The sequence below is a fragment of the Somniosus microcephalus genome, chromosome 15, assembly GCF_052327205.1.
Source record: "Somniosus microcephalus isolate GS21.2 chromosome 15, FLI_Smic_1.0, whole genome shotgun sequence".
Classification (NCBI taxonomy): domain Eukaryota; kingdom Metazoa; phylum Chordata; class Chondrichthyes; order Squaliformes; family Somniosidae; genus Somniosus; species Somniosus microcephalus.
In genome coordinates, this window is record NC_141001.1 from 53,292,473 (window position 1) to 53,313,061 (window position 20,589).

Genomic DNA, 20,589 nt, shown 5'->3' on the forward strand with positions numbered 1-20,589 from the left:
ACTTACTGCAGATGTGGTTGCTCAGGATCGTGATGCTCTCCACAGACTCCCACATGCTGCAGTACAACACACCACCTGCCCTGCCATTTCTAATCTTGTTTTATATATTAAATAATTAGTTAAAACTTTTATTCAATCGATGTTTTAGTTTTATTTATTTTATCTAGTTTAAGTTATTAATTTAATAAGTACTAGCAAGTTACAGTTTCTCAGCCCTTAATTTAATCCCTTTCCCTAACTTAAAAAGCAAAAAAAAAGCGGTAGTACTCACCAACCAATCGCCTACCTGCTCTCCTGTGACGTCACTCTTAGATTTTTTTGTTGTTGTTATTTTTTAATCGGAGCCTTGCCACTGCCGCTGCTTTAATTCAGGTCCACTCTTGGGCTGCTCTTTATCCTCTCGCTGCTACCGCTGCTTTAATACGTACTAGCAAGTTACAGTTTCTCAGATCTTAATTTAACCCCCTTCCCTAACTTAGAGAGTTAAAAAAAAGCTGTAATACTCACCAACCAATCACCTACCTGCTCTCCTGTGATGTCACTCTTTGACTGGCATGTGGGCTCCAATAAAACAAAGAGAATTTGCTCAGGTTTTTCTAATTTAACTACAAGTTAGATCGATTGGCGCAAGCAAAATTTCTGAATGGCAGCTCACTGTAATTTTTTTCACCAGTTACCACATTTGCTACACCTTGCTCCCAGAAGTGCCGAGATAAACCTGCCCCAGATATCCGCCCACCGCTGACTCAGCCAAAGTTTGCAGATTAAGGGGAAGGCCCCACAACACACATGGCTTTGACGAGCTGGGAGAGTATTCAGGGTGCAGGGTCAGTTAAGCATTCTTTCACGGGTGTGACCCGACTTTCCTCTTCCCAGGGAGAATTCCACCAAACTTTCTGCCCGATCAAATTGGCCAAAAAGTCCTGTAAAGACTCCTGTGTTGGGAATTGGGGGGTGGCACGGTGGGGGGGGGGGGGGTGGGGGGAAGGGGGGAGGCCAAGTCATGCCTGGAAGAATCCATACAAAGGGTCACTATAAAACTTGGAGCCAGATCTTCGGGGTCCAGGCTGCCATTCTGTCATGGAACCATAGTTGGGCCTCACAACCACAAGGTGGTTGTCCAGTATGCCCGGTCACGCTAGACCTACCAGCACCAATCATACGCCGGGTCCTTAAGTAAACCTGTGATGCAGAAACTCTAATGCTCAGAGATTCTGCCCCCGGAACCGCTTCCCTTGTAAATGGCCTTGTAAAAACTGAATGGAGTTTCTGCCTCCAAAAAACCTCCCAGAAAGCCTTGGCGGTAGATCAATTGTAATTGGACTCAGCCTAATTCACAGCCATTCCAGTGGACTCCTGCCAAAGTTACAGTGAGAGGCTGCCAGAATGGCTGTGGATTTTTAGTCTCCACAACACCTACGAAAGCTCTCTCTACCAGTGGTGTTGCATTATCAACATAACAGAAACAGATTACCTGGTCATAATCACGTTGCTGTTTGTGGGAGCTTGCTGTGCTCAAATTGGCTGCCACATTTCCTACATTACAACAGTGACTACACTTAAAAAAAAATGACTGTAAAGCGCTTTGGGATGTCCGGTGGTCGTGAAAGGTGCTATATAAGTGCAAGTCTTTCTTTTTATTGCTTTTGTTTAATGGAACTTGTTTCCCCCAATTTTCTTTGTTCCTCTCCTGGAGCAGTTGATGGGCACGAGCTTACCTCTGCCCTCCCCCTTCCCCCAGCTGTATTTTGCCCAAGTGACCGTTCTTCATACATTAGCCTAGATGATGAGTGTCAACAAACGATATGACCATTGGGGCATCAAGTTAGATCCCGTCCCTGACTCCACCTCATCTCCATACTTTGAGTAGAGGTCACTGGATAGCAATCAGGCACAAGAACTGTCACTTCTTTTTCCTTTTAACCCCCGGGGCAGAATTGTAGCACTTCTACTGCTGCCCAGGCTGACATCCGCTAACTCGACACATATTGTGGATCAAACCTGGGATCATTTTAGCTACTTTAGCTACTGAGCTATCAGAGAACACCACTAGTTGTTCCAAAACATTTTGCATTTATTTGAAAAGTATACCAGCCAAGTAACTTCAGTTACTTTTTTTAATTCTTGGAATGTGGGCATTCAGCAATGAATTAGTGGCTTCAGGTGAGATGGGGAGAATTGAACATTACATAAGCTAATGTGTTTTCAAGTTTTACATTTTTTATGAATATGATAAATAGACAAGTGATAATGACCTAATGTGTAATGTAAAGACATCTCTGTGGTTTCATTTAAGGCCAGTGATATTATACTGATTCTCCAACTTAGTACAAGCAAACTCAAGGGTATTCTTACATCAGTGCACAGCTAATGCTATAGTGTTTCTGTTCTGTAACAACAGAAGCATCAGCAAGGGTAAAATTACAAGCTGGATACAAAATGGTTAAGAAAAAAGACACCTTAATGATTCAGATGTGATCCATCATCAGAACTGAAACATTTACCAATCTTTCTCACTTACACACAGATCAATCTCCTGTGTATTTCCAATCTTTCCTGCTTTTATTTCAAATTTCTAGCATCTGTGTTTCTTCTTTGTACTTACATGTAAAGGTTAATGTGATAGTACCCTCTGCAGAGCAGTGCTTGTATTGCAGCACCTTATTCTCGGGTGCAACCTTCCAGAGCTTTATTGTGAGACTAAGAGCACAATTCCCTTGTGGGTGGAAATAACATTTCTCACCTGTTTGTTGATATCTCTGCTTCACCCAGATCTATCATGAATAACTGTACTTCATTTGCATGTGCCCAGTATTTTATAAGAAATAGGTAGACATATAGAGAGAAAGCATGTGAAAGACGCGCAGAGAGAATGGAAGGTCCATAAAACCGAGAGGAGGTAGATTGAAGGAGGAACTTATAAAAACAGGGTGAGAGAAAGAGTGAGGAAAAGAGTCAGAGACAAAGGTACAGAACGAGAATGAGAAAATGTGTGCGGCATACAGAGACTGAAAAGAGTGGAACATAAGACATAAGAACACAAGACGTAGGAGCAGGAGTAGGTCATTTGGCCCCTCGAGCCTGCTCCGCCATTCAATAAGATCATGACTAATATGATCTTGGCCTCAACTAACAAAGACAGATGGAAGGAGACAGAAAGAGTTGAAAAGTGGGGACCAAGCAGAGATAGTTACAGGAAGGGAGAGATTTTTTGTCTGTGAGGTATGTCATGGGGCTACAATTCGTGTATTATACAGAGAGTAGTGGCTGTTGGAAACGTGGGAACAAATCCCACTTAGCTCCCCCTCATAATGATCCTGATAGCTAAGTTTGACCTGATATAAACTGCACTTTCTGTGGGTAGGAACTTCCAGTGCAAACCTGCATGTAAAGTGTCAGCTTAGCTAAATGGTAGCACTCCCACCTCTGAGTCAGCAGGTTGTAGGTTCAAGCCCCACTCCAGGGATCTTGTATGTGGGGTCTTGCTGTGTACAAATTGGCTCTGAAGCACTTTGGGGCATTCTGAGGGTGTGAAAGGCAATAAATAAAGTTTATTTTTCTTTATATTATATTATGTATATTGGCAGGATAATGTGGTGAGCTATCAATGTTGTACCTGGACAGTGCTATGCCTGTCATTGGGGCTACTGTTACTTCCCTTAATGCAGATATAAGAATGAAAACAGTTGAAAGACATTAACATTTAAAGGTAAGCGCGTTGCGTGCTTAGAAACTGACAGTAACAGATTGTGTTCCCTTTTCTTTCAGGGCTGATTGGCCAAAGGACCACTTTGTTCACCCATATGTGCCGAGGTTTAGAAATGGCTGGGAGCCACCTCTCGAAAACTTTCGAGGAGTTCCCTGGGAACTGGACCCACACCAAGCAGCGGACTCAACCACAACTGCAGTAGATACACAGCGCAGACAGGAGGAGATGAGGCGACAAGCTGAGGAGGTGAGGCGATTTTCATGGTTAATCCTTTGTGTATAGTGCAACTTTACGTTCTATGTTACCGGATGGATTTGCTTATTTATTTTCAATAAAGACTCCATTGTAATGCCTGTATCAAATATTAAGTACATTATTGTTTGACTTCTAGGATCTGGACTTCATTCTAGCCCTGACTGGTGGAATGAAAGTCTCTGGCCTAGAAATTGAGTTTTGGCGCAGCCAGGGCTTTAGCGCCGGAAGTTAGTGCCGGCGCTACGTCCCCCTGCGCGCACCAAAAATTCAGTAGCGCCGCGCCCAAACGGCTGCCGGCGCTACTGGAGGGTTTCAGCGCCTCCCAATGGGCGCTAACTGCCCCATTGCGGCGCTGTTCCGGCGCTGCGGCACCCGATGCGGTGCGGCAGGCTGGGGACGTGCAGGCCTCCTCCTCCCGTTAAGGAGGAGCTGCCTGCACCCGGCCGCGGCCCGCGCAACTCAGCTTAAAAATGAGCCCGGCACCTCGGACAAGTGCCGGGCTTGCATCTGTTCCGGGGGGGGGGGGGAGAAGTCCAGGGAGGGAGCTGCGGGCAGGCGGCCGGCGGGAAAGTGGCCGGCCGCCGCGGGGCCTTTAATGCGCCGGCGCAAACTGGAGTAAGGCACCTCTGACAGAACGTTGCTTGCGGCTGCCACGGGCGAGGCGGCCGCAACTCAATTTCGGAGTTCGGGCGGGTTACCACGGCAACCGGGACGCTGCGCACACCGATGTCGTCATCGGTGCCGGCGCAGCGCTACCGGTGCAACGCCGATTTAGGGCCCCAGGGAATTTTTAAACTGGCCATAACTCTGGCGCTAGTCCCTCTAGCGCCTCAAAAGCGGCGCTAAGGCAACTGAATTTCTAGGCCTCTATCTAAGAGTTTGGACTTGTCCTTTTCAGAAGGAATTGAGCTCAGAGTTCACAAGATGACTCTGCCCAAAATTTAGTATTAAATTAGTAATCTTGCTCAGATGGTCCGGATTTTGCGGTCAGCTGCAAACAAACCGCACTCGCCGTTAAATGCGCTTAGTTACAGACTTGTTGCGCGCTTTTGAGTGGCAACTTACAGTATTTAGAGATCATTTCAGCGCGGCGCCCTCTACAGGGGATTTGTGGCGTGTGAGTGCAGGGCAAGCAACAGTGTGTCTCTTCAACCAATCAGATTAAAGAATCCTCAGTGAGACGCTGAGAGTCTAAATCAGGAAGTGTAAGTTAGAATAGCGAATTCAATACAAAATCATGTACAGAAAGCAAAATAAAGAGAGGAACAGAAAGAAAAAGTAAAAACGTAATTATTAATTTATTTTAAATCTCCAATAATATCTAGTGGAGAAGTATCGTAACTTCACGCCCTTCATGTGTTTGAACGCCGGCTCTCTCAGCGAGGTGCCGGTGTAGTGAAGCTTGTGGAGGAGCAGGGCAAATCAGACAGCAACTTCTGGATTTTCACATTTAACTGCACACGTGCGAACACCACAAGTTGCTGTCCGATTTACTCCATAATAACTGTGAGTGCTGATTGCCTCTCCGTTATTTCTACCACAAAATCTGGGTCCATAAGGATGGATAGTGTGGAAAATGGAAATGTCACATTAATTTGATTCTGAGAATGGCTGCTAAGGCAAGTAGAGAGACATTTACTCTGCCCATTTTCCTTCAAACCTTCATAATTTAAATTCCTGATACTGTACCTGGAATTATTTTAATTGCTTGCCTCTGTACCCTCTCAAGGATAGTAATATCCTTCCAATGATAAAATGACCAGAACTGTACACAGTACTCCAGATGGGGTCTGATCAATGTCTGCGGCAGGTGGTGAGAGAACCAACATGAGGGAAAAACCTCGTCCTCACCAATCTATCTGTCGCAGATGCATCTGTCCATGACAGCATTGGTAGCAGTGACCACCGCACAGTCCTTGTGGAGAGGAAGTCCCATCTTCACACTGAAGACACCCTCCATCGTGTTGTGTGGCACTACCATGGTACTAAATGGGATAGATTCAGAACAGATCTAGCAGCTCAAAACTGGGCATCCATGAGGCACTGTAGGCCATCAGCAGCAGCAGAATTGTATTCCACCACAATCTCATGGCCCGGTATATCTACTCTACCATTACCATCAAGCCAGGGGACCAACCCTGTTTCAATGAGGAGTGCAGAAGAGCATGCCAGGAGCAGCACCAGGCGTACCTAAAAATCAGGTGCCAACCTGGGGCAGTTGCAACACAGGACTACATGCATGCTAAACAGCGGAAGCAGCATGCTATAGACAGGGTTAAGCGATCCCACAATCAACGGATCAGATCAAAGCTCTGCAGTCCTGGCACATCCAGTCGTGAATAGTGGTTAAACAACTAATGGGAGGCGGGGGCTCCATGAATATCCCCATCCTCAATGATAGCGGAGCCCAGCACGCGAGTGCAAAAGATAAGGCTGATCCATATCGGCCTCCTCCTGATGTCCCCACCATCACAGAAGCCAGTCTTCAGCCAATTTGATTCACGCCACGTGACATCAAGAAACGGCTGAACGCACTGGATACAGCAAAGGCTATGGGCCCCGACAACATCCCGGCTATCGTGCTGAAGACTTGTGCTCCAGAACTAGCTGCATCTCTAGCCAAGCTGTTCCAATACAGCTACAACACTGGCATCTACCCGACAATGTGGAAAACTGCCCAGTTATGTCCTGTCCACAATAAGCAGGACAAATCCAATCCGGCCAATTACCGCCCTATCAGTCTACTCTCAATCATCAGCAAAGTGATGGAAGGTGTCGTCGACAGTGCTATCAAGCAGTAGTTACTCACCAATAACCTGCTCACCGATGCTCAGTTTGGGTTCTGCCAGGACCAATCTGCTCCAGACCTCATTACAGCCTTGGTCCAGACATGGACAAAAGAGCTGAATTCCAGTGGTGAGGTGAGAGTGACTGCCCTTGACATTAAGGCAGCATTTGACCAAATGTGGCATCAAGGAGCCCTAGTAAAATTGAAGTCAATGGGAATTGGGGGAAAACTATACACTGGCTGGAGTCATAGCTAGTAGATCGTTGTATTTGTTGGAGATCAATCATCACAGCCCCGGGACATTGCTGCAGGAGTTTCTCAGGGCAGTGTCCTAGGCCCAACCATCTTCAGCTGCTTCATCAATGACCTTCCCTCCTTCATAAGGTCAGAACTGGGGATGTTCGCTGATGATTGCATAGTGTTCAGTGCCATTCGCAACTCCTCCGATAATGAAGCAGTCCATGCCCGAATGCAGCAAGAGCTGGATGACATTCAGGCTTGTGCTGATAAGTGGCAAATAACAAATGCCAGGCAATGACTATCTCCAACAAGCGAGAGTCTAACCACCGCCCCTTCACATTCAACGGCATTACCATCGCTGAATCCCCGACCATCAACATTCTAGGGGTCACCATTGACCAGAAACTTAACTGGACCAGTCACATAAATACTGTGGCTACAAGAGCAGGCCAGAGGCTGGGTATTCTGCACGAGTGTCTCACCTCCTGACTCCGCAAAGCCTTTCCACCATCTACAAGGCACAAGTCAGGACTGTGATGGAATACTCTCCACTTGCCTGGATGAGTGCAGCTCTAACAACACTCAAGAAGCTCGACACCATCCAGGACAAAGCAGCCCACTTGATTAGCACTCCATCCACCACCTTAAACATTCACTCCCTCCACCACCGGCACACCGTGGCTGCAGTGTGTACCATCTACAAGATGCACTGCAGCAACTCACCAAGGCTTCTTCGGCAGCACCTCCCAAACCTGCGACCTCTACCACCTAGAAGGACAAGGGCGGCAGGCGCATCGGAACATCATCACCTACAAGTTCCCCTCCAAGTCACACACCATCCTGACTTGGAAATATATCGCCGATCCTTCATCGTCTCTGGGTCAAAATCCTGAGCTCCCTACCTAACAGCACTGTGGGAGTACTTTCATCACACAGACTGCAGCGATTCAAGAAGGCGGCTCATCACCACATTTTCAAGGGCAACTAGGGATGGGCAATAAATGCTGGCCTTGCCAGCCATGCCCACATCCCAGGAACAAATAATTTAAAAAAATTATACAGCAACAAAATAGCCTCTTTTGATTTGTAAATAATAAGCATAAAACTGCAAACCCTGGAAATCTGAAAGAAAAGCAGAAAGTACTGGAAACACAGCAGATCAGTTCGCATTCATGGGGAGAACAGGCACATTCGCATTTCTGACTACTTAACACCTGCTTTTCTCCTGTTTGAACTATCATACCCTGTACTAATATGACAGCAACTCCTGTTTTAATTTCAGATCTACAAGCTTTCAATCCATCTCCTCATCTCTTCCTTGGGCTGCCTGCCTCCCAGTGCCTTAGCTGTTCACATTTTCTGTTTCTTTCATGTCTTTAATTTCTTTGATTGATGAAAAGATCATATCAGCCATCTAACAATCTCCTGTTTTTCTTTCGGATTACAGGTCATTGCACAGATACTTCCTCTCCTGTTTTTTTTTGCCTGCCTCCCCCCTTTGTTCTGATTCTATTTAAGTGCTTGTTCAATTATAATTTTCCAGTTCTGATGAGAGGCTGCAGTCTGAAATGCTAACTAACCTGTTCTCTCCAGGAATGATGACTGACTCAAGTGGGATTAAGCCCAGAATACTATCAACTAAGCCAAGCTGCCTTTCTAATTGTAGTTAAGCATTGCACTGGTGGTAAAATAATTTTTTTATTAATCTTTTTGCATGTACTTGTCACCTTTTGCCAAAATTCAAAACAGGACTGTGGAGTGGGATCATGACTTGAGTGTCAGGATTTGCTTTATCGATATTGAACATTCATCAAAATCATTACTAACCTCAATAACTATTGTCTCCATATCTTGAGACACAAAATAAATGGAATTCTTTTTAAAAAAAAGACTTTTGGTGTGTGATTTCAGTTTTAGAACTTCTGGACAACCCACTCACAAACAACACTATCCAGTCGAAAACTGGACTGTCTTCCCTGCTTCTAGACCCAAATGTGATCTTCAATTTAGTCTTCACACTGTACCTAGGTGGAAATACAATCTTCATATTGTATCCAGACCCATATAAAGTCTTCTTCACATTATTCATTTTTTTGTCTTTCAGCACTCATCGACGCCCAGCTTCCCTCCGCCCAATGGGTATGCATACTGTAACACATCATTCAAGAGAGGCCAGATTGGTGACCAGAATATCGCAGTGGATGCTTTTAAGCAGAGTGTTAGTCGGCATGTAGATAGGTAACTGGTATTAGCACGCTGTGGAGAACTGGTACAATGTGCATTCTCTTTCCCTCCTGCTGGTAAGACTGTATGGAGAGCTCCTCTGCATTAATATTCCTCAGCAGGACAGTAAGTGGAGGCTCCGTGATCCATAATACTAACAGGTTTCTCAATTCCATCATCCTTTTTTGCAGCTTTCTAGTCCGAAGCCTTGTAATCCTTTTTTTTCTGTTGCATTATTTAATTTTTTTTAAATTATGTATTTAAAATTTATGTTAACTGGAAATGGGTCATTTCATTGTAATCTATTAGTATTGGCTCTAGTTCCTTTAGAATTGTAGCAGCTCAGTTGCGCACCCTATTTGTGACCGTGAAGTGTCCGGGTAAGGAGGAAGGAAAAGTCACCCCTGACCCTGCTCCATCCCGCCACCTAGTGGTCAGCTGAAGAGCATATTGGCCAAGACCTAGGATCAGGTCATGGTGCCCTTCAGGAACCAAATTGTTGAAATATTTCCAAACCAGAGAGCAGTTTTGTGCTGAGAATTTATGTCAACTGGTCATAAAATTTTACTTAAGGCACTATTTTATTGATATCATGCCACTGTTAGTAGGAGCTCAGTGCTGCAGCCGCTGTGGTATGGTGCAGGGGGAGAACTCCTTGCCTCCGATGACATCTGATTTTCAAGATTGGCTGTAGCGGAGACAAAAACCACAAAGGTTACCCTACTGGCCATCCATGATGTCATGCTGGTAAATGTAAAAAGTAGAGAGCTGCGCTTGGAGATCACAAGTGTGCACATGACTGCAGCTCTTCTTGCATCCCTGGATCAATACAAAATTGGTTTTAGAGCTATTTGAAATGATCTGAGAGTGACTCTTCCACTCATCTGTTAAATCCAGGTCCTAGAGTTGAAAAATCGATGTCCAAATGCCCCATAGTTCCCAGTTCCCATCATTTTAGAATATAAATGGATTATTTGCTAAGGAGGATGCTTGATCATTGAGAAACCAGAAAGAACCGCAAAATAATTCTCCATTTAAAAACTGCAGAGACTGAAACCTCTTCAAGTCCTCTGTCCAGGGAGTGATCTATACTTTCCACACTGGCTTGTGCTGACACTTTTATATTTTTCCCCTTCATTGATTATCTGTACACTCACTCAGATTACCTGCTCCATATACTCAGAATATTTAGCTCTGTATACACTGTGTTCAATCGCAGCACAAATCAAATTGCCCAACCCAAGGAAAGAAAACCATTCAATACACAGTACTGCTGATGTGCAGTTTAAAAATACCATACCGGAAAGAGAGAATAAGTTTACTTCTCTAAAACTTCTGTTTAAATGACAATCAAGGCTAGTCACGGCTTTACTATGTTAGAGTCCTGTGTAAGTGCCCCATTATCAGTGTATTAGAATCTGACACAGTCCCATTGGAGCCTTCCTGTCACTATATTAGTCTGTCACAGTCAGGTTGAAGCCTTACCATCACAGTATTGGAGTCCATCCTATCTGCATGTTTCTGTCACTATATTAGAGTCTGCCATGCTGTCACCATATTAGATTCTGGAGCATTCCCATCAGAGTCCAGCTGCCACCATATTCAAATTCACTGCTGTAGCATTTTAGCCATGAGTCTCACCACGGCTACCCTTTCCCCAAGGCTCCTTAAAGCCCATTCTTGCTTTTTTCCCTCTCTGTCAAACATGCAGGTATTATTTGCATTACTATCCTCTGTTCTTTTGGGACAATGCTTCTCTCATTCTTCTATGCAATATATAGCTAACCCGGAGCAATAGAAAAGATTCAAGTGGTTCTGTTCTGGCTTAATTAGCATGAACTCTCACTTTGTAGTGTATTAATCTGATCTTTTAAATCTTTTGTTATGATTATACTGCCTTTTTAAACACATTGGCTCAGATTTTTCCTGTGGGTACACAGGCATCGTTGTGACATTGCCTGTCACAGAGTTTAGTTAAATGTGCCTTTAAGTGGCTAAAGTGCCGGCAGGGCATCAATCAAAAAACAATTGTAGATAAGGCCCACTTTTAACTCTAGGCCAGTTTTGGGCGGGTGGACAGTATGTGAGCTAGAAACTCACCCACTGCTCCAGAAATTAGGCCACAAATATTTTAGCTCCCGGAACACATTTAAATCCCGTTGGCTGACTTCCCATGGTGGGCAGGAACCAATGGAGAATCACATGGTCTGGAGGCTGTCTGCCGACAGTGGGTAGATGGTGGGCCCAGCTTCAGGGCGTCCCATAGGGTTCTTGCGACCCGGCAGTGGGAGTGGGGAGGGCGTGGGGAAGTCCGCGGCAGGAGATACCATGGCTCTCTTTAGGGCACTTGCCCCAAATCCTCTTCCCCGCCATTTTCACCTGGCATGAAAGCCATTGCCACTTCCTGCTCAGGCTGCCGAGTTAAAATTGTATTTGGATCCCAAGGACATCAGAGACCCAACATGCATATGTAAAAGAGGACCCTGCAGGCTTTGGGCAGGTGTCCTTGCCATCTGCTCAGCAACCGACGACTCCAGGATGGATAAATAACCTGTGCAATTTTAACTGACTGCCTGGTGGGTAGGGTTAAAATCGCCCTTTGAACTGTAACAACAACCAAGGCCTATCAAAACAATACACAGTATGTAGACATTAATTTGGGAATATTTAGTGTCAAAATTCACATTGGGCAACATACTCATGCCTTTAACTGTTTCAAAGAGGAACTCTGAAATGATGGGGTGCTGTACTGGAGCGCCAACCTCCTGTGCTGAGGTGCCACTTGACACCAGTGGTCTCACAGCTACAGAGTTACTGATCTCAGTGGGGGAAGTTGCTTCTCCACAGAAGGACAAATTTGAGGGAGTGTCCTCCCATGTTGCTCTTGTGCACACGTTGCTGAGCAGAATTGGCAGAGTCCTGGGGGCAGGTCAGCCACCCTCTTAGTGGCAGTTGATATATTAGACCAAGAATGGTAAAAAGGAGAACAATACCCCAGTAAAGAAGTTGCCTATCTCCAACAAAAACATATCTATCAATTGGCATGGATTCCATTGGAAATATGGTTATTTTTATTCAGCATGAAGTCAGGAGCCTTTGCTCCTTCCATGTCATTATTGGATCCTGCAGCATCCAAGGAACAATATGAGCCAGTGTGTTTTATTAAAGCGAAAGAGATTATAATTTGCAGAATTTCTAGTGGTGGTTGGGTTTAATTAATTTAGCAACATTTATTTAACAGTGCTTTGCATGCTGGTGCTGCCCTGCTTCAAGGATCAGTTTTCCACAGCCCTGCAATTACTTGTACACTGATCAGATAATGAAAGATTAACCAATATAACATGCTGTTTTAAATGTAGTCTTAAGTTGATGACTTTTATGTCAGTTTGAGAAGTTGAACATGTTTTTAACGTGGTAAAGGGCCTTTTCCTGTGCAGTAGTAAGCTATATAGATCAGAAGGTCTGTGCTGAGCGAGCTGAACTCAACCAGGGAGGGTTCAGTTGGCCTCAGTGCCTCTGGGCTAAGGAAAGGAAAATCAGCCTGGATTCCTGATCACTGTCCTGTGACCCTTGCTGGAAGTTACATGGATGTGAAAGTCAGGTGGGGACAGGATTTGGCTCAGCTGGTTTGCCCCAAGGGGTTTGCAATGTTTATTTAATCTTTAATAAAACTACGACCCCAGCAAGGAATCACCATTCTTCCGAGGGCATTTTTTGAGAGCTCATTTCAAGTGGATTAGTGTCTGTCCCACCCGCCCACCTGGTAGTAGGCACTGATACTGGATTGCTTTATCTACCTTCTGACTTCACCAGAAGCTAGCTGAAGCCAGTTGTTTACAGGCTGCTATATAACCTGCACTGTATTTACTGGTAGATGAAGTGATCTAAAGGAGTGTGATGAATCATAAGCGTGGTAACGTATCACTGTTATAATTTTTGTGTTTGCAATAAGATTAGTCAGCCTAAGTATTAGAAAGCCTAACTATAATATATAGCAGTCAAATATCATCCTTTTGCTATCAACTAATTTCAAAAAGACACCATCTTCATGAAAAAGTATGTAGCAAACCTATATTTTTGTTTTGGGGATTGAGAATTATCAGTGGAGCAATGAACCATTACCAGCCCAATGAGGTTATACACAGGTGATGTGTGTTTACAAGGGACATCTTTCTCAATAGTACTGCTAGTTTAGGGTCATTTCTGAAAATCCTGCACAAGCATTTCAAAAACCGTTCTAATTATATTCCAGTATTTAAACAGTACTATCTTACCATCATATTAATGAATATAGAGTAGCATCTGGATTCAAAAATATTATATGGAACATAGTACATAAGCAGAAGTGATGACAAGGTATGGATTCAGATAGTTTATATATGTGGTAGTGAGTTACTGACTGGGGCCTAATTGAGGGGTTTGCATTGTTTATTTAACTCTCTTTAATATAACTACTACTTTATCAAATTTATAAGATTCACATTTATAAGTCAGAGATATTCTTCATTTTTTGAGTCAAACAGAAAAGTGATCAGTGCAAGATTGTATTGGAGTAACTGAAGTACATAATAATATCACTTGCATTGTAAACATGAATGTGAACAGTTGGCAGGGCACCCCTGAAGAGCAGACCTTATGTTTAAACTAAGTGACATTACTCAAAATGACACAAAGTTGGAGAGCAGTGTGGTAAAAGTACATTTGAATTCAAGCTTTCTGTGGGAATAGGCCTCTTGTCACTGTGATTATTTGGACTATCTCTAACACCAGTTGATTGCCAAGATATTTCTACTGGTGAAGACTCGCTGTGCTGGGGACAAGAATATTTATTTCTGTGGACACTGTTTCCTTGTCAGCAGTAGTGCTCAGTGGTACTAGTGCCAATGGCAACCAAGTCGCCCATGTGTCCTGATGAAAGTTTACCTCAAACTCCAGGTACAGGGAAGTGTCGGAAAGGGATTACAAGGCAGATGAGGGGATATCTGAATAGTACTGACTAGTTTTTCCCCATAATTTGCTATCTATTACTGCTGCTGAAGATAATGCTAGGCAGGGGCTAGACATAAAACCAACATGTAATTTCACATCACCAGCATACACAGAAAAAATATCTCCAGGCTTTTTGCCTTATTATCCCCTTTTTGATAATGATTACATGCCCCTACAGTAGAACACTGCATAGGATGTTTAGAATTGTTGCCTGTTTTGTTTCTTTCAATAGAAATTATGAGGCACAAGGAATTCACCAACCGAAAAAGTATGTTCAGATAGTGTATGACTTTGTGGCAAGGAATGCCAATGAACTCTCTGTCCTAAAGGATGAGATACTGGAGGTGAGAAACTGTTCTTTCTCTATTTCTTTCAGGTAGCATGTGTGTGTGTGTGTGTGTGATTTAATTACTCCTGCCATCTAATCAAGAGATGCAGAAGGCACTGACTCTCACTGGGGTACAGTCCCACTGGTCCCAGAAACCATCTAGTACCTCGCCCAAATGGCCATTCTTAATGTCTAAAAGCCATCAGGAGAAGGAACCCCAGGCTGTTTTTCCTCCTTTTCTTAGTTCACAGGTACTGGGGCCAGTTGTTGCACCCCAGCTGCTGAGTTCAACTAACTCAGTAAAACCTGGGACTCACTTAATCTGAGTAACTCTGTGCCAGAACATGTGGTATATTTACCCACTGGGAGGGAGTGGGCCTTTGGCGTAGCGGTAGCATCCCCGCCGCTGGGCCAGAAGGCGTAGGGTTTCGAACCCCGCTCCAGACAGTCCCAGCAAGTGGAGTCGGAGCTCCGGCTCTAAATTCTGGGTTGACATCCAGCGGGATACTTGCGTCCGTGGGTGTGGGTGGCCCCCCCCCCCCCATATGGGTTGTGGGAGCCCGTAAAACCCTCCCGCCATAGGACTAACCACCCTAATGGCTGGTACGAAGATGGTTACGGTCACGGAAGGAGTGTTAATCGCGGCCAGAAATCCTTCCACCACTTCATACAGTTCCCCAAAGGGAATAGTGTGAAGACACGTACGACGACGACGACCCACTGGGAAAGCTCTGTTTAAGTAGTTTGTAACTGTCCTGTGACTCCCTTGATTTGACAATAACCTTGAAATCACACAAAGGTTGCTGAATATTCTGTTTTAATTTGGGGTTTGTGTATAAATGATTGGTATTTAGTTCTGACCCTGTTCTTGCACAGGCAGCTCCATGTCTTTGATGTGTATTTTCATTCATGCAAAAGGATTAACAATTGCAATGGTACAACTACAGGATTGTTGAGAAGGAATTTGTGGTTGATTTCTGGGGATAGTTTGACTCCAAAACGCACTATTGACCAGCTAGTAACGATCCTACTTGGGGGAGGTTAGTAGGGTCTCCTTGGGGTCAAGATGGCTCCAAGATTACACACCTGTCACCAGAAGGTCAGAATCAAGTCAATCCCAGGATCTACACACATGTGCTTTCCAGGAAGGGTTACTAGGTAGAAATCAGAGGTAGGAACCATAGCTGAATCTCCCCTCCTTTTCATGCAGGGTGAGTTGTAGTACAACTAATCCCACTGGGATCAGCAAACTCTCACAGTGAAAATTGAACAGGTAATCTTCTGGTCTTTTGGGAGGTGCCTTTGCCACTCTACTCCAAATCTGGCTCACATGCTACCTCAGCCCACCACTCTCCTCTCTAGTTCGCTTGCCCCCTCTCTATCTATCTCTCTCTATCGCCTTTCACCCACCCTTCCTCTCCCCCATCTGGTTCACATGTTTTCTCTCTCTCGTTCTCCCTCCCTCTTTTTCTCCCTCTCCCTCCCTTTCTCCTTCCCTCTTCTACTCCCACCTGGTTCAGATGTACACTCCCTTGTCTCTCCCTCTCCCCCACCCACATCCAGTTCACATTTCCTTTCTTTTTCTCTCCTTCTTCCTCTTTTCAGGTTCTCTGTTCCCCTTTTCTTACCCCCGCCCGCCCCCCCCCCCCCCCACTCTCTGTCTATTATTCATCTTTGGAAAACCTGGAGGGTCAGAATAAAATAGCCCAGAAAGTTGGCATGGCCACTGAGTCAGATGAGGACTACCAGAAACAGGGCTCTTTAATCAGCCCAGTAAGCCACTGATGCGAGCACACTGGCCATCATTAAAAGATGCAGGTGGGGCCATTAAAACACGAGAGCAGGAGGGAGAGGGGATGGAGCAGCTGCAACAGGCGCCTTTGCAAGTTTGGAAATGATGGGGGAAGTTTTTTTTTTAAGTTATGGCTTGCTGAAGGATCTTGCCAGTCAGAAGGAATCCAGACAATCCCGCCCTGTGCCAACAGAGTGCAATTTCAATGGATTTCTTTTTAAAAAGCATTCACCCTCATGCCACAAATTTGCATTTCTAAATTGCAAATTCACCCCCCAAAATTGCACATTTTTAATAGAATGCTTATTCCTGTACAGGTAACCCTTTCATTGATAAAATAGTCCTGGCTGGACAAGCAGCAGGAAGCTCATAGGTACTCTGTGCTGGTTAAGCCACGTAGTTTTAGCTGCTTAAACTAAACTCCAGCAGTACCCTTCACACAAACTTAGTGGTCCTGATGCCACAGCTCTTCTAACCTGTGCCCAGGCTCTCTGGATGTGGATAAATGGAGTATATCCCTACAGGGAGAAAGCATGCACTCCACAGGGGAAACAGAAATTCTACCCATATTGATATTTTAGTAATAAAAACAGAAAGTGCTGGAAATACTCAGCAGGTCAGGCAGCATCTGTAGAGAGAGAAACAGAGTTAACGTTTCAGGTCAATGACCCTTCGTCAGATTTTTAGTGGCTTGAATTGGAGTCTCTTAAAGCTGGTGATGGGTTTCCATCATTGGCAGACTGAAAAAATGTATATCTATTGTATGGTAAAAAGGATGAGTGGGTCAACAACACTCCTTTTCAAAATGCATTGAAAACTCCCATGTCAGGCTCTGTGTATGGCCAAAATTACCTGAAAACTGTCAACGTTTACCTATAGTACCTGTTACACCTGTAGGCGGCGCTGTGAAAGGACAGTTCAGTGTTAAATACAGGAATCCCTCCCCAACTGCGGGGGATACGTCCCTGAAAACCCCTGTGGTTGGTAAAACTGCGGCTGGCAAATATAAGACCTTATGGGAAAAATAGGGTATGGGGGAACGCGGCCGCATTTACACTCGTCGGAGCCTAAATAAGTTGCTTTATTTTAAACAACACAATAAAAAAGATCATCAATCGAGGGGGGGTAAATGTGGAGAAGCAACATCGTGGCTGGTTGATGCAACTGGGTCATCAACTGGGCGGTTTCTTAAATAATTCTGCGATGGATGGTTGACTCATTTTTCTCTGAATATCTTTCTGGACCTGCTTGTATGGTCTCATTAAATCCTCCAAACCTCGCTTGAATTTTAAAGTACGCTCCAAGAATGGGTCAATCTCCATAAAGAGGTCCACGAGATTAGTAGCAAGGAGCATTGCCTTGCTAAGGTTGGCACTTGTCATCTTCGACTTCTCCACCTCGTCCTCGTCCTCATCCTCTGCCTCACTAGAATGCTGTATCAGCTCATCAAGGTCCTCCTCCGTCAACTCCTTTTTTGAAGAGCCACCCGTAACACTAGCCCTTATTGACACTTCACTTTTTTTTATGGTTCTAATGGTGGACTTGTTAACCCTCATTAGTCGTCCAACCGACGCTGTACTTTCACCACGGGCAAGTCTATTAACGACATCTAATTTCCTATCTAAGGTTAGTACATTCCTTGCCCTTTTCGCTATTGATTCACCTTTACCACTGAGATTACACTTAGGGGCCATGATTAAGGGCTAAACAGAACAATACAATACTGTAATTAAAGGCAAAATGGGTAGCAATGAGACAACGTTCACACACACACACAGTATATCCACGAATGGAGCGAGACCACGCCTGGTAGTAAATATGCTCAAAAGAGCGGCGCGGATGAATGGAGTCTCGTGTTTGGAAGTATAAAAACCGCGTATACGCAAAATTTACTGCCGCAGTTCACAAAATTTGTCGCAGAGAGGAAACTGTGTATACTTGAAATCCACGTATGGCAAAACCGCTGTTGGGTTGGGACTCCTGTATATCACATAATAATAATGTTCAGTGCAAAAGCAACAGCTGTTATTTTAATCTAGTTGCTCTGACTCTTCATGCCATTCTACTCTCTAGCCACTGGGTGTCCCTGCAATATCTTCATTCCAACTGCCTGTCTCACAAGCAACCATTTGAAATTGAAATATTGCCAGTAAAGTAATAAATTTAAAATAACGTGTTTCATTAATATTCTACCTCCCCAACTGTTAGTCTGGTATCACACAGCACGATAATTGTGCAAAACACAATCTCCCAATTTCTGTAGGGGGCCACTAATGAATTTGCGCACTTAGAATCATATAATCATCCTGCACAGAAGGAGGCCATTCGCCCCATCGTGCCTGTGTCGGCTCTTTGAAAGAGCTATCCAATTAGTTTCACTCCCCTGCTCTTTTCCCATAGCCCTACAAATTTTTTCCTTTTCAAGTATAATTCCAATTTCCCCTTGGAAGTTACTATTTAATCTGCTTCCACCGCCCTTTCAGACAGGGCATTCCAGATGATAACTCGCTGCATAAGAAAAATTCTCCTCATCTCCCCCTCTGATTCTTTTGCCAATTATCTTAAATCTGTGTCCTCTGGTTACCGACCCTCCTGCCAGTGGAAACAGTTTCTCCTTTCTGGACTGACAGGCCCCAGAGTAAATTGTCCTTGCTAGTCTAATGTTGGAGCATTGAGACATCACTATCCACCCCCTGAGACCTCACTGTACTTCATTGTAGGATAGAGTGTACCTGTAGGATTTAGTAAAGCCTTTAACTGCTCATGCCATATATTGATGAAGGATTGATGGTGAGTTATGAAACCCTTGCGGTAAACACGTAAACATGTAGCCCTGCCCCTCAAACATGAAAGCAAATTTGTACTGGTCCTCCTGAGCAACTGGGATACTCCAAAAACCATTCGCTATGTCTAGGGTAGAGAAAACAGTAGCTTTGCAGGGTACGGATGTCAGTAGCGAAGGGGCTTGACTAACAGTCGGACTTTGACGTGAGAAAGCTTTGTTTAGGGCTCGGTAATCAATAGTAAACCTCCAGGATTCATCTGGCTTCCTAACTGGCCATGCAGGGGAATTGGTGGTAAACGAACCTTTGCGCAGTACTCCCTGCTCTTCTAATGAGGCAATGACTGTTCGCAAATACGGAATACTCTCCCGGGGAATCGGGTATTGTTTATGTAAAGTCTGTGGGTTGTACGGTTAATAACGACACAGACTTCAGGAGTAACAAACAAACAGGTCTTTACTATTCGAAGGTCAGGGCGAATCTGCCCCAGCAATCCTGCCACAACACTTATATACTGGTGTGGTCACTATCGGTATTACAGTATACAGAAGCCAAACAAATAGTGCCACACCTAAAGTAGTTCTCTTAAAGGTGAACGGTTACATTCAATAGTTCCCTTAAAGGTAGACGGGTACATACACTACAATCCTCCCTTTTTAGCTTATTACTTACAGAGTCCCCGTTAAACATACATATCTTCAACTTCCTATAAAACAAATTACAGATATAATCTCGGTGGAGTCAATGTCATATAAAACAATTTACAGATATAATCTCGGTGGGAACAGTTCACAGGTTCAGTCTCTGCGGAAACAGTTCATAGATTCAGTCTCTGATCTTGACTCGTTCCGAACAACATCTCTTTGGTGTAGCCGGTTCACATGGCTAGTGTGACTCCTCCATAGCCTTTTTCTTGACGTAACAGCTTGAACTTTCGTCCTGTTGAACCAGCAGTGCGGACTTTTACAACCAACTGGCTGTCTTGATATTTTCCAGTTTTTCAACTAATTTAGTTCCTTTCGTAGTGTCCCGCCTGAGATGGTAGAAGTGCTAATATTTTAGACAGTTATTATCTTCTGCTTCTTCTTTTTCTTTTCTGCCTTTTTGACACTCTCGGAGCTCCTTTCTCGGCTGCCAGCTGTAGCGCCACCAACTCTCTATGTTCCTTAGACCTTAAGTGCTTCATCCGGATTTCAGCACTTTGGGAGTTTTCATCACAAACTGAGCAGACCAGATCCTCGTAATATTCAGTGTCACTCAACAGGTCATGGTAATATTCGGGGTCGTCCTGAGTTAGGCCAGTGAGAGGCCCTTCTACTTCCTTCTTATCCATCTGGACGTTAGCCGACGGTGGTTCCTTCCCTAACCATCTTTCTTGAAAAGACTTCTTCAAACATTCATATTCATTCCGCTCTTCCGGGGATGTCTGCCATTCCTTCACTACTGGCCTCATTTGTGAGTTCAATACCTTCCCTTCCATCG

General features: G+C 44.4%; 1 protein-coding gene across 4 annotated transcripts in view; it reads left to right on the forward strand.

The window, feature by feature from the left end:
• Positions 1 to 20,589, forward strand: part of eps8l2 (EPS8 signaling adaptor L2) — a 282,983-nt gene that overhangs the window by 229,980 nt on the left and 32,414 nt on the right. For 3 of the 4 annotated variants that reach the window (XM_086007782.1, XM_086007781.1, XM_086007783.1), the window contains 3 exons: positions 3,769 to 3,955; positions 9,097 to 9,230; positions 14,437 to 14,548. In XM_086007782.1, the coding sequence (XP_085863908.1) occupies positions 3,769 to 3,955; positions 9,097 to 9,230; positions 14,437 to 14,548 (433 nt within the window). The remainder of the gene's footprint in view (positions 1 to 3,768; positions 3,956 to 9,096; positions 9,231 to 14,436; positions 14,549 to 20,589) is intronic. The other variant, XM_086007784.1, reaches the window with a different exon arrangement.